We start from the raw sequence: 15,009 nt of genomic DNA, 5'->3' as shown, positions 1-15,009 counted from the left end.
ATTTAAGAGTTTGGATATTTTCTTGGAATTTCATAAATTGTAAGATTTTTTGGAATTTTATGAATTTGAAGTTTTTTTTGGAATTTTATGAATTCTTGCTTACTTTTTCAAAAGGTCCTATTTACATAGGAAAACCATGGCGCATTGATTGTTTTGAAAAAGTTATTTAGAATTGTAGAAATTTTAGGAACTTAACGAATTTAGAGATTTTTTTAATTTTATGAATTTTAGAAATTTCAGGAATTAATGAAATTTAAGGTGCAGCCGTTGATCATTTTCGAAGAAAATTGATCATCACTATAAAATATTCTGTATTAAATTCAATTTAACGAATTTCAGCACCAAAAGGAATCAGCATGTGCCGGTTGTTGCCTTCTTGAAGCCACTGAAGGAATTTTTGATCTAAATCAATTGTGCTTCAAAATTTATATAATTTTGTGGCACAGTCATTGACGTCCTAGTTGGAAATCATTGAATAATGACGATTTCCATAACTTTACAAGGAATGGGATAATCGTTACCAAAAGGAATCAGCATGTGTAGGGCACTATTCTTAACAACTTGTTGAAGGAATTTTGTCAAAATATTGAAAGCGACACAAAATTTATATCTTTGAACGAAAAATCATGACAATGATGGAAGTCTTCACGAATAGGATTTTTTGAAATTGTAGGAATTTTTAAGATTTTTTGGAATTTAAGGAATTTTAGGAATGTAAGAAATTTGAGAGATTTGTGGAATTTAAATAATTTTAGGAATCTACGAGTTTTAGAAATTTTAGAAATGTTAAATATGTATGTTATTTGAGTAATTTTAATTTTTTTAGGAATTTTAAGAATTTTTCGAAATTTAGGAATATTAGGAATTTTAGGAAATTAATTAAATCAAAAATGTTAAGTATTCACGAATTGGATAATTAACGATATTGAGAGTTGAAGAATTCTTACACCGAACTGTCAAATTAGGTTGGGGAAGGGGTTCACTTTAGTCTTAAATTTACTATTAAGGTTGCTCTAACTTGGTAGACATCCTATCACTCTTGAAAAATTGTATGGTCTGTACTGCTTAAAGAATTGGGTACTAAAGCCCTATGTCAATCTTTATGCACAACGGTAAAAAACACGATTAAAAACCATTTCTGATCACTTTTTTCATTTTTATGCAAAAAAAAATTGACAAGACAACATTTTTTCGATGGATCAACTATGGTCCCCTTGGAACGAGCTGTCAAGTAGGACCTTTTCTGTCAAGAAGGACCGCGAGGTTAATTTTTCAAAATTGATTTAAAAATCTTTTTTAAACTCTTTGTGGTCGTACAAAAGGTCATTGCACTCAGAAAAATAAGCTTTATCGCTGTAAACAATAATAACGTCAAAGACATGCCGTAACGCTGGATGATTTGTAGACTCAGACTAATTCCGTTGAACGTCCTGCGCAAACACTGCTCCCCCTCTTTCAGGCTTGGGTTCCAGCCGACGCCACCTGCAGGGCGGTGGCAGCCTCTCGGGCAGCCTGCACGGCATCAATAACGAACCGATGCAGATCCCGCCGGCGCCGCTGCCCCCCGTCAGCGTGCCGCCGCACGTCTGCATCAACGACACCCTGCTCGACACGGACGACCTGGACAACGACCTGTTCGTGAACGGTTGCGACCGCTTCGACGACAACGGCGAGTGTGTATAGCGGTGAGAGAAACCAGCGAAGCGTCGCCGCCACCGTCTGCTTTACCGACAGTGCAGCATCTGTCACTTTTGTCAGCACTTTTACCGCGGTCGGTACTGCTGCTCGTTCTACTACTACTACCCGTACGACTACTGCTCCAAGATGATGGCGCTGCTGTGCCTGGGCAACGTGCCGGTTGGCAACCGGCGGCACGTCAACAGCAACAATGGCGGCGGCGGTCGCGGTAGTAGTGGTGGTGGTGATGGTGGTGCTGTCAGATTCAACCACCCGTCGCGCGCTCACAGTTGCGACTTTGACGAGTACTACTACTACATTCAACAACAACAACAGGCACGACAACAACAACAACAACATCCGGCTACGGCAGCCACGGTTGACACTTTGAAGGTTATTTATTATTAGGGCATAAACAATGCGCGACGACTGGCAACAAGAAGGTAAACAAACAGCAAACCAATACTCTCTTTGTAAACGACTTCTTCTTCACTTTTGTTCTTATCCAAGGAAAGAAAATGGCAACAAGGCATTAACAATAATTAAACAAGGATAAACAAAAACTAACATTAGATAAATTAAATATTTTAATTAATGAAAAACAAGGTAAAGTAAAATTTTTTATCCAACACTATGAATTAACAACACTGTCGAGAGCAAGTAATTCATACCAAGAGGACAAATGAAACGATAAATGGATATTGCAAGTATAGTAAAAAAAGAAGTAAAAACAAAGATTTCACAACCAATCGCAATACATTATATTTTAGTTTAGGTTTTCCAAAATGCAGGAAGGAAACAAAAAATCTGTAACTGTAACATAGTTATTAACGGCAATTAACAAAAAAAAAACATGCAAAGAGCATTCACGAGAGGCGAGGTAAAATTGTTTTATTTGTAAAGTTCATTTTATATGAAACCCCCTTTTTAATAAAAAAAAATATTGAAAAAACGTAGAAATAATGGCAAAAACGACACATCCAAAAAACAAGAAAATCGTGAACGAATAACCAAATTAACAAACAAAAAAAACTAGGAAATATTTCAATTCAACTACACTGACACATACTCCAAATACACGGAAACACACTTACACGCATAGCCACAGGACATTGATGTTAGAGAGAGAACAGAGCGCAAAGATGACGAGAGAACAATGTCGTAGATACAAACACACACAAAACACAAATAATTTGTAACATAAACAAAAAGGTAAAAAGGAAAGTTGTTTTTTATATATTTGTACGACATAGTGTTATTAGACATTGATAAACAAAAAGTAAACAAGAAAAAAACGATGTGTAGACTAAACAACACGACTAATAAGTAAACAAACACACTTGAGAGAAGGTGAGAGAACGAAGAGAGAGAGAGAGCGAAACACGAGAGCTCAATTTCAACCAAAGCAAGCGTTTTTTAAACGATCAAATTCAGTTTGACTTCACCAATACACATAAAAACTCATCTGCTCTCACGCAATCTCACACTATCTCTCTCATATTCTCTTTTGAGCGCAACTCTCGCGAGAGCGAAACAAAAACATGAAACCAAACAATCCCACTCATCGGTTGATACATATTTCATAAACAAAAAAAACTACCTATACTCTCATGTTACGCAACAAATACTAACGAAAACGGCAAACAACACACAAACACACAATTATTATGATCACAACACACACACAAACTCATGTTTACGCTTAAAATGATCTTCCCTTTATGAAATAAACAAAACGAAAAAGGTAAACAATGCAATGCATGGCACACAAACACACTCAACAGCGACAGATGCAAGGCAGAAGGTAAGTGGTAATCAAGTTTTGTATAAACAAAAACACAACAACAACAACGGAAATCAAAGCGAGTCTGGCGGAATCTGTGTGTGAACCGGTTGGAGGCAACCGAAGCGCAAAAAATAAACAAAGAAACGAAACAGAACATAAGGAGTAAAGAAACACTAACAGAAACAAGTAAACATAACAGTTAATCATGTATTAAATGTGTAAAGAACCTAAACAAACTATAATTTAACAGAAGCAGGAACGTGAGGTTAACCAAGATATATTGCAAAATGTGAGCGTCCAGAAAATAAGTAAACACACATACATACACAAGTATAGTAAAACAAAAGCAAGCAAAAACAAAACAAAAACAAAAAAGGTACATATACAAAAACTCAGCAAACAAGGTCGCGAGCAGAAGTAAACACACACAAAGAACACACTAACACACCACTCAATATCAGATCCGGGCATGGTTAAGCTAAAGGGTAAACAAAAGGAGAGAACGCGTCAAAGGGAACCACGACTCCCCTCGAATCTTCCGCAAATAGGTCTGATAAAAAGTTTTTAAATTAAACAATTTATGCAGCAAACAAAAAGGGTTAAACGACAATGCACACCCCTTACAGACAAAAGAAAAACACAAACACCTTCAAGCAGCAACGTGTCAAACGTCACCTTTGAGTTTTTTTTCGGGCGTCTCAGGCCTTGACTGTTTTGGTTTAAACGAAAGCAAAGGTAACGTAACGGGAAAACGTCACAATTTAACAACACACACAAGCACTAGTTTACAATGTTTACGAGTGAGTGTCTAGCAGCAAACAAAATAAAAATCACAAAGAATAATCAGTAAACCAGGTATTAGACTATGACAAAGAAACAAACAAACTCGCAAACAAAGCAGGCAAACTGTCAAAAAGTGCGATTTTCTTTGTTTGTTTGTTTGTAAAACCTGTTAAGAATATCAAATAAACAGTGCTTTTGTGGTGCAAAATACCCTTCTAGAATATCCAACTAAGCGCAAACTTCTCTTTGATTGATTTTGTGTTGATGTCCCCTGACCTGATCTGTTAGCGATACGTAAGCTTTGGTCACTTCCCACGATACTGTGCTACACTTTTGTGGTATTTTTTCAAATAAAATGACCCTTATAAATTGAGTTTTCTTCAAACGTCAATCTTTTCTCGGTTGTTGTTCAATGCACGATGTGTTGACATTTTTTCGACTCCCCCAGCAAACGTCAAACCATACAAATTCGTTGACAGATCTTTTTCGGTTTTCAAACACAAAAATTCAACAAAATTTGGAAATAAAAAAAACTGTCATTGGTTTCATAGGGATAAAATGTAAACAACACAGCAACCGTTTCTTAACAAACAAACGCGGTCTGAGCACTTGTGACAGGTGGTGTCATTGCGTTTGACAGCCCGTCGTGCAGGGGGGTGGCGAAACATTTGCGATGCGGTCGTCTTCTTCCCAAGCTTCTTCCTCCTCATCCCTGAACGCGAACGCGTCCAGGGTTGTTCAAAGTAATGTGACGGAGCTGGTCTCCAACGCTTCAAAACAAATCACTTCCAGCGCCCTTCGCAAATGTTTCTCAACTCAGGCGCACGGCTCATATCGCGAAGCGAAAGTAAACAATATCACCGACACACACAAAAACACGTATTTTAGAGGCATAACGAGATCTAATCTGGTACACACACACACACGAGATAATCTGGTACACACACACACACACCCAAACTCAATAGGAACGAAAACTCACTCACACAAACACACAAAGGTGTAACGCAAGAACGCATTCACGGAGAAAAGGCGTGTAAACAAAGGGAAAAAGAATCGAAACTAAAGGAACCTTAGGATTAAATGTTTGTTAAACCGATTGGAGAACGCGTAGCAAGTCAAAACAGAAATCCTGTCTACGAACTGACATAACAAAGCAAAAAGGGTAAACAGAAGGTAACAGCATGGTGGAAACAAAACGAAAACACAAACACAAGCGGCTTGGGCGGATTTCTGTGTTTTAAATGTCAGTTTTTTAGCGAAAGTAAAAGTAAACAAAAACACACAGACACAGGCTCACAGGCAGAAATGAACACAAGAGAACAACACACACAGACAACACAACTTTACGGAAAGAAGCAAGTGCTGAGCGATTGAAGGGGGAAGTGCCGCTCGAACTGGCTTTGAAATCAAACTCGATGCTCGAGAGCAAAAGGAAAAAAAATGGCGCCCAAGTGCGGCAAATTGATAATCACTGCCTACATAAAAAATATTAAAGAATACATATTGAAAATTTTACTAAGCAAAACAAAAGGAAACGAATTACAACCACAAAAACGAAAAGACAAAGCGGACGGAACGATACCAGTAACAAACACACACGCAGACAAACAAACGTAAACACGCAATGACAAGCGGTCTGGGAACACTTCCGCTTGCGCATTTCGAAGCATTCCCAGAATAAAAAAAGAATTAGAAAATTATGAATAATTTTTATACATCCCTACACAAAAATACCACGGACAGCTCGAAATGACGTTCGGAAACGTTCCCGCGCCAGAGCAGAGCAAGCCATGGCATCGAGGACGCGGATTTCAAAGCCTACATCGATCGACCCCTAATCAAAAAACAAACTCTCTAGAAAAAAATAAGTGGTAGTTGAACCGTTTCGAAATTAGCGAAAAAATAAAACATGTTTTACAAGAGACCCTGCTGATCCCCGCGGGGACACCTTTCTGTACAACAAACAAACGCAAAAGCAATCGACTCGTTTCTAACCCCCCTCAACAAACACACATAAAACCGATGTAGAAGTAAAAAAAAACACGCACTCACACTCACACACAGATACAGGGTAGTTGTTTAGTTAAGTTACATTTAGATTTAAACAAAAAAAAACAGAATTTAAACCTAACCTACACAAACACTTTCCGATCGCAAAACCGAAACTCTCCCTCTGAAACCGAAACCGAACCGTTCCCTGCGGGAATCCTAGTGTTTTCAAAGTGACACACCCACACACATCAAACACAAACATTCACACACACACAAACAGGAAGAGTAAACAAGCGGCAAAAACAAAACCCAAACAAAAAAGGCAGATCGAGGTTCCGATTGTTCCAAGGGTCCTTTCCGGCAAAGGCATGAAAACATAAACATGTGTAAACGAGTAGTCATTTTTTTTAATAAACAAACAAACAAGAAGCGCGCAGTTTGACAGATGAACACACCAATACCAGAAGAGGGATATGAAGCGCGCGCTCGCTCAAACAAACACCTGCGCGCCAACGTCAACGACACGACGAAAGGACGCTTGGAATGATTGAGGTATTTAAACAGAAAATAAAAAAAAAGTAAAATAATTCCTAATGTTGTTTGTTATAATAAAAATAAACTGTTACATAAATTATAAAATAACAGCAAAAATAATAAAAAGAAGAAAAACATCTGGAAAAATGGTAAAAAAATGAAAAAAATGTTAAGAGTATAGAACTCATTTTGATATTAATTAATAAAAAAAAGAAAAGAAAAAGGAAAACTGTAATTTTAAGAATCAATAACGTGAGTTAACGAAAATATAAGATAATGATTTAAAGAAAGAAAAGTGTTTTTTCGACAAACGCGACCGTCTTTTCATTTCGCGCGCAGTGGTAATGTCACAGTCTTAGAACTTGATGCAATAAATGCAAACATTAGAGGATTCGCTCTACTCTAATGATGGAACGAGAGGAATCACAAATCCGCATAAATAATTTCAAGATTGCTCAGGTGTAAACCGAAAACGCGATCAAAAATTAAAGTGGAAGTACACGGCTTTTAACTGTTTATTTAATTGTCGGTGTACAGGGCGCCGTACTGTTTAACTATTTTCTGCCGTACATCCAATTTTTCAGCCCAAAACCAGTTATTGAATTAGAAAAATAACATTCTTTTTCAGATTTTCTTTTCTTGATTTGTCGTCGAAGACCAAGATTGTTTACTTTTTGCTCTTTGGTCTGACAGTCTTGGTCTGAAAGATTTGATCTGACAGCTTTCTCATGGATTTTGGTCTGGTCTAGGCGAGGGATAGGACACAGCACCTCCCGGTAGACAAACACTTTTTGAGGGTTACTTCCACCTTTTTTTCAAGTTTACCGGTGGTAACCATTTTCAAAGGGTGACGACCGGTTAACTTGAACAAAAAAGTGTGGAAGTAACCCTCAAAAAGGGTTTGTCTATCATACGTTGACAGATAAAGGTTAGATAGAACTCTTTGAGGGGTACTTCGATTTTCAGTGTAAGGGCAGATTCAGATTTAGAAAATTACATATCAACCAACATAAACCACTTGAAGCTTGATCTCCCTTAGTTTGTTTTTTTTTTTTGTGAAACTTTATTCTAAGGATAATTTTGATCCATAAACATGAATCTTAGGTCCATATTCGAATTCAGGTCGAAATAGTCATGTTTTAAGGGGTTACATACATGCAAGAAATCACAAAATTTTATGTTACATAAAATTTAATGAATCCACTTAAAAGATGATTTTCATTCACTCCTGAAAGTTTCATGAAGATATTTCATGATTAAACTGAGTAAGAGACGATGTTAGCCCAAAATTTGTCATGCGTAAAGCAGACTGTTAAACTTTATGAGCGTTTTTTCTCAAAACACCGAGTTGATTTACGATATCTCGAGATGGGATTGACCAAACTGGCTGAAACTGGCTGCTAACTTAAAAAAGCTACATCTCGGCAATGATGCAACCAAATGTCCTCAAATTTGTTCTATTAATAGATGAAAATGTATAAAACAGGTTTGAACAAAAGTTTAAATGTATGCTCATAGCAAACTCTGACATTTTTGGCGATTTACATATATGTAACCCTTTTAATGAAAATTGGTATAAGTCAAATGGACTTTGATGTAAAATTGCTTGTCCAAGCGTACTAAAAATTACAATAAAAATTGTAGTTTATGCAAAAAGTTGCAAAAAGATGACTTTTTCAACACGAATTCTCGGATGAGTTTTCAAAAAGCCGTAAGAGCCACCGTGACCTCTGGCAATGTGTTTTGTTTTTCTCCAAAATTAAACAGAATTTCATTTATTTTTAGTTTGGGGCACTTGAAGGACGTGTAGATGAACAATCTCAAGCATTTTTGATATTGGTTTTTCGTAAGTAGGTCGAATACTGATGCAAAAAGAACTTTGTTTACCCATGGCTCTTACGGCTTTTTGAAAACTAATCCGAGAATTGTACACCTATACGAGCGCTGAAAAAATCAAGTTTAGCAGCGAGTTGAATACAAAACTTGTTGCAATTCCAGTTTTTGCATTGGAATGTTTCAGTGAAACGTTTGTTGTCCTATACTTGAATGTAATTGCGCGTGTTTATCAAAAAGACACACGGCTAACCAGCCTCAGAACAATGCGACGCACTTTCGACAAATGCGCACTGTCAAATTCCATACAATCCCAAATCGATTGGCATTGTTGCCAGACATGTTTTTTATTGCACTAAAAGTGTTGTGGAAAGTGAGTGTTTGCGCAACGAAATGGCAAAAAAAAAGTATTAAGCCTAATTTTAGATTGTTTAGATGTTGCCAAATATTTTAAAAACCAGGTTGGTTTTCCGAAAGTTAAAAATCATGTTTCATCTACCTTTACTATGTCTTCCTTAAAAAACGATTAAAAACGAAATTTCCAAAAGATTCTCTATTAAAAGTAGCAGTAGCTTTGCATCATCGGAATAATAAGAAGTTTTTTTACTGACCTTATAATATGGTGTCGCTGGCAGCAAGGATCTTGACCGGTATTGCTCTCTTAAGATTGGTTCGTTGTTTGTTGACCTGCTCCGTTTGGTTGGCTCAGCACTTCTAGTACGGACTTCACTTTTATCACTCTGTTAGTCGACTAAATCTCAACCACTTCATGATCTTCATTCTTTCAAGTTAAAAAACTAAATCACGATTCACTTGCAGATTTGTTAAGCACATCACAAGTTGCAAAGTTTTGCGCAAACACTACTGAGATTATTTGATTTCGTCTTCAGCTGCACCCGGTGTCGATTTCTTTTCTTGGTCCTGGATTATCATTCTGAAGTTGATCACCTGAAACGAAATACAAGGGAGAACATTTCTTTCGTCAATATCAGGGCCGGCTCTTTTGTTTGTTAGACTTTCTGCCGTTTATTGTTTTGAGTTATGTAAAACATTCATAAGTTAATTGCATAAAACAACTTCTACGACACTAACGATTAACATTAAATATAAGTAAATATTTCTCTTCTGCTCTACGTCGACTAACCAGTGTTTGTGGGGGAAGAGGGCTAAAAGGGAGTTCAGAAAAACACTGACACTTTTAAATGGAAGAGCTAAGCCACTAACTGTTCGCATCATCGTTTTGATTATTGTTTGTTTGATTCTGTTAAGACACTTGATTACGTTGATTTTTTAATACTAAATTGTTCGTATGCGTTTCGAAACTGTGTGCGTTTTACGTTTCGCTAGAATACCAATTCAATTTACCGCTCGTTTTAATTTGGAGTGATAGCTGCAGTGAAAAGCGTTTCCAGGGTTGTCCACATTCCCGGAGATTCAGGAAATGTTGCGGTACTTTGTGAACAGCGTGTAAAGCACGCGCAGTGTCGACTTCAGGTCCATGTTGACAATATCTAGTTAGAGAAAGAGACAGTTTAGTAGTGATGAAATTTGATTTGAGTGTTCTCGGAGTACCTTCCGGTCGCGCCTTCGGCTTAAGCCCCTGGTCCATCATAAGTTCGAACGCGAAGCTCACGTTGTGCACCATCTGGTCGGTGTCCTTCGGTGTCAGATGGAACTCGTGCAGTGGCACGAAGAATCCACCCAGCAGTCCCATCAGCAGGCAGAGAAACACTCCGTCCTTAAAGTCCGACCCCAGGTCGGCCGCCTCAAAGTTCAACTTGTTGAGATGCTTGTTGACGAACGTGATTAGCGACTTCTTGACGACGGCCAGCTTTTCCGGAGCGTGATCGAACAGCGTGTCGAAGGCGTCCCGCTCGCAGCGCATGCCCACGTCGTCGTACTGCTCGGTGATTTGCTCTTTCAGGAACCTGCGTCAAGGGAGCTGGGTTAATATTTGTGATTTATGTTAGCAATACAAGTAACTTACCGGCTCGTGAGCTTTCCGTTAACTTTCTGCGCAAGCACGACCGTGACGGACACGTTCTCCGGAAGGCGAATCGGTGCCCGGAAGTGACGCACAAGGGCCACCAGCAGATGCAAGATCGAGACGGTGTTCTTCGTGTGAATGCTCTCGACGGTCCATTTCGGGATGTTGTGATGGAAACCCAGAGTCTGTAAGTAAATAAATTCATTACAATTCGAGAATAACCCAAAAAAATGTGCAGGTGGTTATGTTACACATGTCTAATATAACAAAAAAAATTGCAAAAGCTCTTTTATATCCAGTATCCATGAAATTGTACATCTATATTGCCCAAACTCGTATGAATCGGTAAATGTCCCCGAACGGAACGTCCTTGAGGCAGGGAGACCACTCAAATCTTATTTTCAAATTCCCGACTTCCAGAATTTGAAATTGTAGGCATTTCTTATCAAAAGTAATTTTTTTAACTAGAACTCTTTATAAAAAAAAATCATTTTAACCATCGAACAAAATTATGAAAAAATAAATGAATAAAAACATTCTTTTTTTAAATTTTAGTAAAAATAAAAAATCAAATAATTCAAAAATGGAACCATGATTCAGAGAGAATAAAAAGAATCAGTCTATAGGAAATAACCGACAGCTTAACAATAAATTCAACGTTTATTTTAAAAATTGCCAAACAATAAGATGTTTTAACTGGAAATGAAAAAGGGAATGGCATAAACATAAAAATAACTTAATTTTAAATGTTTTATAATTGACTTATTTTTTCGGAGAGCGCTTTACAGTTAGAATAATTTCAAAGTATTTGAAACTTCCAGGAATTCGTTTACCAGGTTCCATTTTCATTTTGCAAATTTTAATATTGTTTTTAGTTGATTTATCACGTTGTTCGCATTTAAATGTTTTAATTCTTTTCTATGAAAATTCTGGATTGATAACACTCCATTTTTTACCACTAATTTCATGCGAAATGATTGAAGAGACAAATCCTTCAATTATATTTGTAAAAAATTAAACCAACATGTCAAGAATTTAATTATTTTTCAATACTTTGCATATTTTCAACGAGTTATATATTTTTTTTGTTAAGAACAAAAAATGTATGGATTTTATTTAATCTTTCCGATACCAGAAAAGTTTTATTTGTAGTTAATATCTATTAGTTATTTACCCAAACTCACAAAAAAGTTTAAGAAAATTAAACATATGGAAAAATTATTTAAAATTGCCGAATTAATTAAGTTTAACATTTACATTTAAAACATATTTAACGCATAAAATATTCAAGAAATGTAACAAGATGAAACAGAACCATAACTTTACGCCAGCCATAATCGTTGATATTAAGTTTTTTTTTCATATTTTTGCATTAGCTTTGTTGCTGTTTAAATGTATTTTTGCCTTCCTCACCTTACTGAGGAAAGGCTATAAAATCACGAAATTCTGAATTTGATCTCCTAGACCCACCTTCATGTATACATATCAACTCAGAATCAAATTTTGAGCAAATGTCTGTGTGTGTGGTGGGATGTTGATCAAAAAATAATTGCACTGAGTTATCTCGACACTGGCTGACCCGATTTGGACCGTTTTGGTCTCATTTGATCCGCCTTGGGGTCCCATAAGTCGCTATTGAAAATGAAAAAGTTTAGTTAAGTACTTCAAAAGTTATGCTAAAAAACGATTTGAACAAAAGTCTGGAAGATTGTAAAAAGAGTGGTTTTTGTAAGAAATCTCGTCATGTTATACATTTTTAAAAGGGGGTTCGAAAGACCTTTTCAACGAGTTCAAAAGATTGAAGATCTGACAACCCTATCAAAAGTTGTAAGCACTTAAGTGTTATTTATGAACTTTTTAGAGGCCGGATCTCAGATATTTCCGAGCATTACACTCTAAATGTGAGGAAGGCACCAACCACCTAATGGTGGATTAAGTAACGTTTTTATGATAAACTTAGTCAAAAAAAAACATAAAAAATTGGTTCATAACAAAATATTAAGAAAATCTGTCACATGCTTGCCATATCCAATTTATTTATTAGTATTTCATTTTTATGTAATGTCTTAAATAGGTAAAAAAAGGTAAAAAAAAACCTTAAATTTAAAATTCGTTGTTAAAAAAGAATTGAGTGAAATTAGCGAGAGAAATTAGAAAAAATGCATGAAAAACAAATTCTAAAATCACTCAAGAGATATAATTTTCAGACAAGTATGCTTGGGATTCCCGATTTTTTAACAAAAAAATCGCAATTTCCCAACTTTTTCCCGATTTTCGCGGATTTTGGCGATTTCCCGACTTGAGTGGCCACCCTGCTTTGAGGGCACCGCCCACTCCAGCTTGTGGCCAATTCCTGTGGTCGAAGTGTCTCTATGCTCCCAGTTATTCCGGCCTGTCTCCGCTTGAGCTGCTTCTCGTTCCTGGTCATCTGCTTTTCGGCCGTATGCTTTTAGGCCTCCAGGCGCCGTGTTGATGTATACTTCTCGACGAGCAACCGAAGAATGATTTCCCAGGACTGACCGAGCCGATTTAAATTGGCCTAGAATGGAGACATAGCCCCGCCCCTCTGCACGTAGTATTGAAACTTGTACGCAACAGTATTTTTTTTTTTTGCGTTGCAGACCACTTCCCAAACACGGACGGGAACTTCAAGTATCTAAATGGGAATCGTCACGTAAGGCGCAACACTTTTCGTCTTTCTGGATTGACACTGCGTCAGAAATAGAGCCCTTAGGACAATTTTCTTTGTCGAACTCACATGATTAACGGCGTTCAGCACGACCGCCAGCTTCTGCCGCTGGCCCTCGGCGGACTGCGTGACCTCAGCTACGTTCAGCTTGTGGCCGGTGAGCTTTTCAAACAGCTTTTGCAACACCTGCCCATCGTACAGATCCTCCTCGATGTTGGTGACAATTATACGCTCCTCAACTAGCTCGTCGTTGATCCAGTCAATCAGAACCTGTAACAGCTCGCGAAAATGCGGATGTTCGAGCGAAGCCTGCTGCACGATCGAGCGGGACTCGTTGTCCTCGAGGTTGTAGTCCTCCGGGGGGATGACGGGTGCGTTCGGGCTGCCCGGGGAATCGATGGCGATTTTGCCCTCTTGTTGTACTTCCTGAACTGAAACGAAATAAATAATAATCAGATGATCCCTTCTCGTATTTAAATTCAAAAAAAAATCTGGTTCTATAGAGCAGCCAGCAGAACATCACTCTCAAGTTGCTCAATGAATCGCCCTGTTTATATTTAACGACGGTGACGTCACGCCTGAATACGGTCGACCTCCACAATGATTCACCCACACACAAAAGCCAAACCAAGAGATCGTACCAGTTCCAGCTGGTTCTAATTTCCCCTTTTTTGACCGGAAGCGGTCCACCAAAATCGCAAATCCTTTCCGCTTCGTACCCACATCCGGATCGAAGCAGGCCCACAGAACTTTGTTTTCACTTTCAAATGTCCATAAATGGAAGAAATTCCACGAGAGCTGTCACTTCAAGTGGTGTTACGCCCCACGGAGAACAAACATTCTGCGACCATTAACTCACCCTCCTTGATGCGCTTCTTGCGGCCGAGCGTGCCGATCTTGTCCCAGAAGCTTTCCTCTTTGTCAAAGTTTTTGCCGGAAGTGGGCGTCCGCGGCGATTTGGGCCTGCTCAAGGTGCTCATCCTGGTGCGTAGCTGCTGGTGCTGTTGCTGTTGCGACGACGACTTTTTGACTGCACTGCACCTGAGTTGACGTTTGACTTTTTTGTTTTGTTTCTGTTTTGGTCCATGCTGTCAGTTTTCTGGGGAGGGTCACTCACTTACAGTGCTGCCAGGATTTTTGCTCTCATTTCTTGATGTTTTCTAATTGGGTCCTAAAAATAACCCGCATAATCAAATACCAAAGGTGAAACTGTCGAAATCATAAGAAAATTATTTCTGGTATGCACTGAAATAAATATCATGATTGCTGCTATTAGTTTCGCATATAGTTTTTTGCAGAATGCCTTTGCATTTGACCGGTATATGCGTTGCACATGAACTGTGTGAGCACTGCATATAAATGGATAAGAAATTGAAATATGCTACTGCATATAAAATGTATGTTCTCGGCACATTAAAAGTATATGCAATGCTCACAGATTGAATGATTTGAGGATATGCACCCGCATATAGCATGTAAGATAAACACTCTTGATTTTTAATTAATTTTCAATTGTATTTTAATAGTTATGCATTTTATTACTATGGATTACTTCTCATGTTGAACAGAGGTTTTATTTTTCTTTCGCAATTATAAAAAAAGTTTTGATCAAATTATTAACTTTTATTAGGCTACAATGGCAGGACTTCGAGTGCTTCGGCGGTTCCTTGAACAGAGCTGTTTGTTGCTTGGAGGAAATCGCTTCGAATGTGACCGATTCCGGGC

At 37.8% G+C, this 15,009-nt stretch overlaps 2 protein-coding genes across 10 annotated transcripts in view; one reads left to right on the top strand and one right to left on the bottom strand.

Moving 5' to 3' along the window:
• Positions 1 to 2,961, top strand: part of LOC6035079 (tolloid-like protein 2) — a 331,983-nt gene extending 329,022 nt beyond the window's left edge. For 8 of the 9 annotated variants that reach the window (XM_038256540.1, XM_038256514.1, XM_038256531.1 and 5 more), the window contains one exon: positions 1,460 to 2,961. In XM_038256540.1, the coding sequence (XP_038112468.1) occupies positions 1,460 to 1,683 (224 nt within the window). In that variant the 3' untranslated portion in view covers positions 1,684 to 2,961. The remainder of the gene's footprint in view (positions 1 to 1,459) is intronic. The other variant, XM_038256543.1, reaches the window with a different exon arrangement.
• Positions 2,962 to 9,609: 6,648 nt separating this feature from the next.
• Positions 9,610 to 14,336, bottom strand: LOC6035080 (beta-parvin). The gene is made up of 5 exons (XM_038248751.1): positions 14,144 to 14,336; positions 13,354 to 13,715; positions 10,596 to 10,780; positions 10,181 to 10,536; positions 9,610 to 10,119 (listed from the first exon to the last, which is right to left on the bottom strand). Exons 1-5 carry the CDS (start codon positions 14,262 to 14,264, stop codon positions 10,043 to 10,045), a joined length of 1,101 nt encoding a protein of 366 aa, XP_038104679.1. The 5' UTR covers positions 14,265 to 14,336; the 3' UTR covers positions 9,610 to 10,042.
• Between the last annotated feature and the right edge of the window lie 673 nt (positions 14,337 to 15,009).

This window comes from Culex quinquefasciatus, chromosome 1, assembly GCF_015732765.1.
Source record: "Culex quinquefasciatus strain JHB chromosome 1, VPISU_Cqui_1.0_pri_paternal, whole genome shotgun sequence".
NCBI lineage: Eukaryota > Metazoa > Arthropoda > Insecta > Diptera > Culicidae > Culex > Culex quinquefasciatus.
Note: the sequence above shows the minus strand (reverse complement) of the source record. Positions and strands in the feature narration are given on the sequence as shown.

What these genes read in the sequence shown, in the direction of transcription:
- LOC6035080 (XM_038248751.1), bottom strand. Translation starts at nt 14,264, where the DNA reads ATGAGCACCTTGAGCAGGCCCAAATCGCCGCGGACGCCCACTTCCGGC. An exon ending in TGCTGAACGCCGTTAATCAT is followed by an intron (nt 10,781 to 13,353) that starts GTGAGTTCGACA and finishes ATTTACTTACAG; the next exon opens with ACTCTGGGTTTCCATCACAA. An exon ending in AACGGAAAGCTCACGAGCCG is followed by an intron (nt 10,537 to 10,595) that starts GTAAGTTACTTG and finishes CCCTTGACGCAG; the next exon opens with GTTCCTGAAAGAGCAAATCA.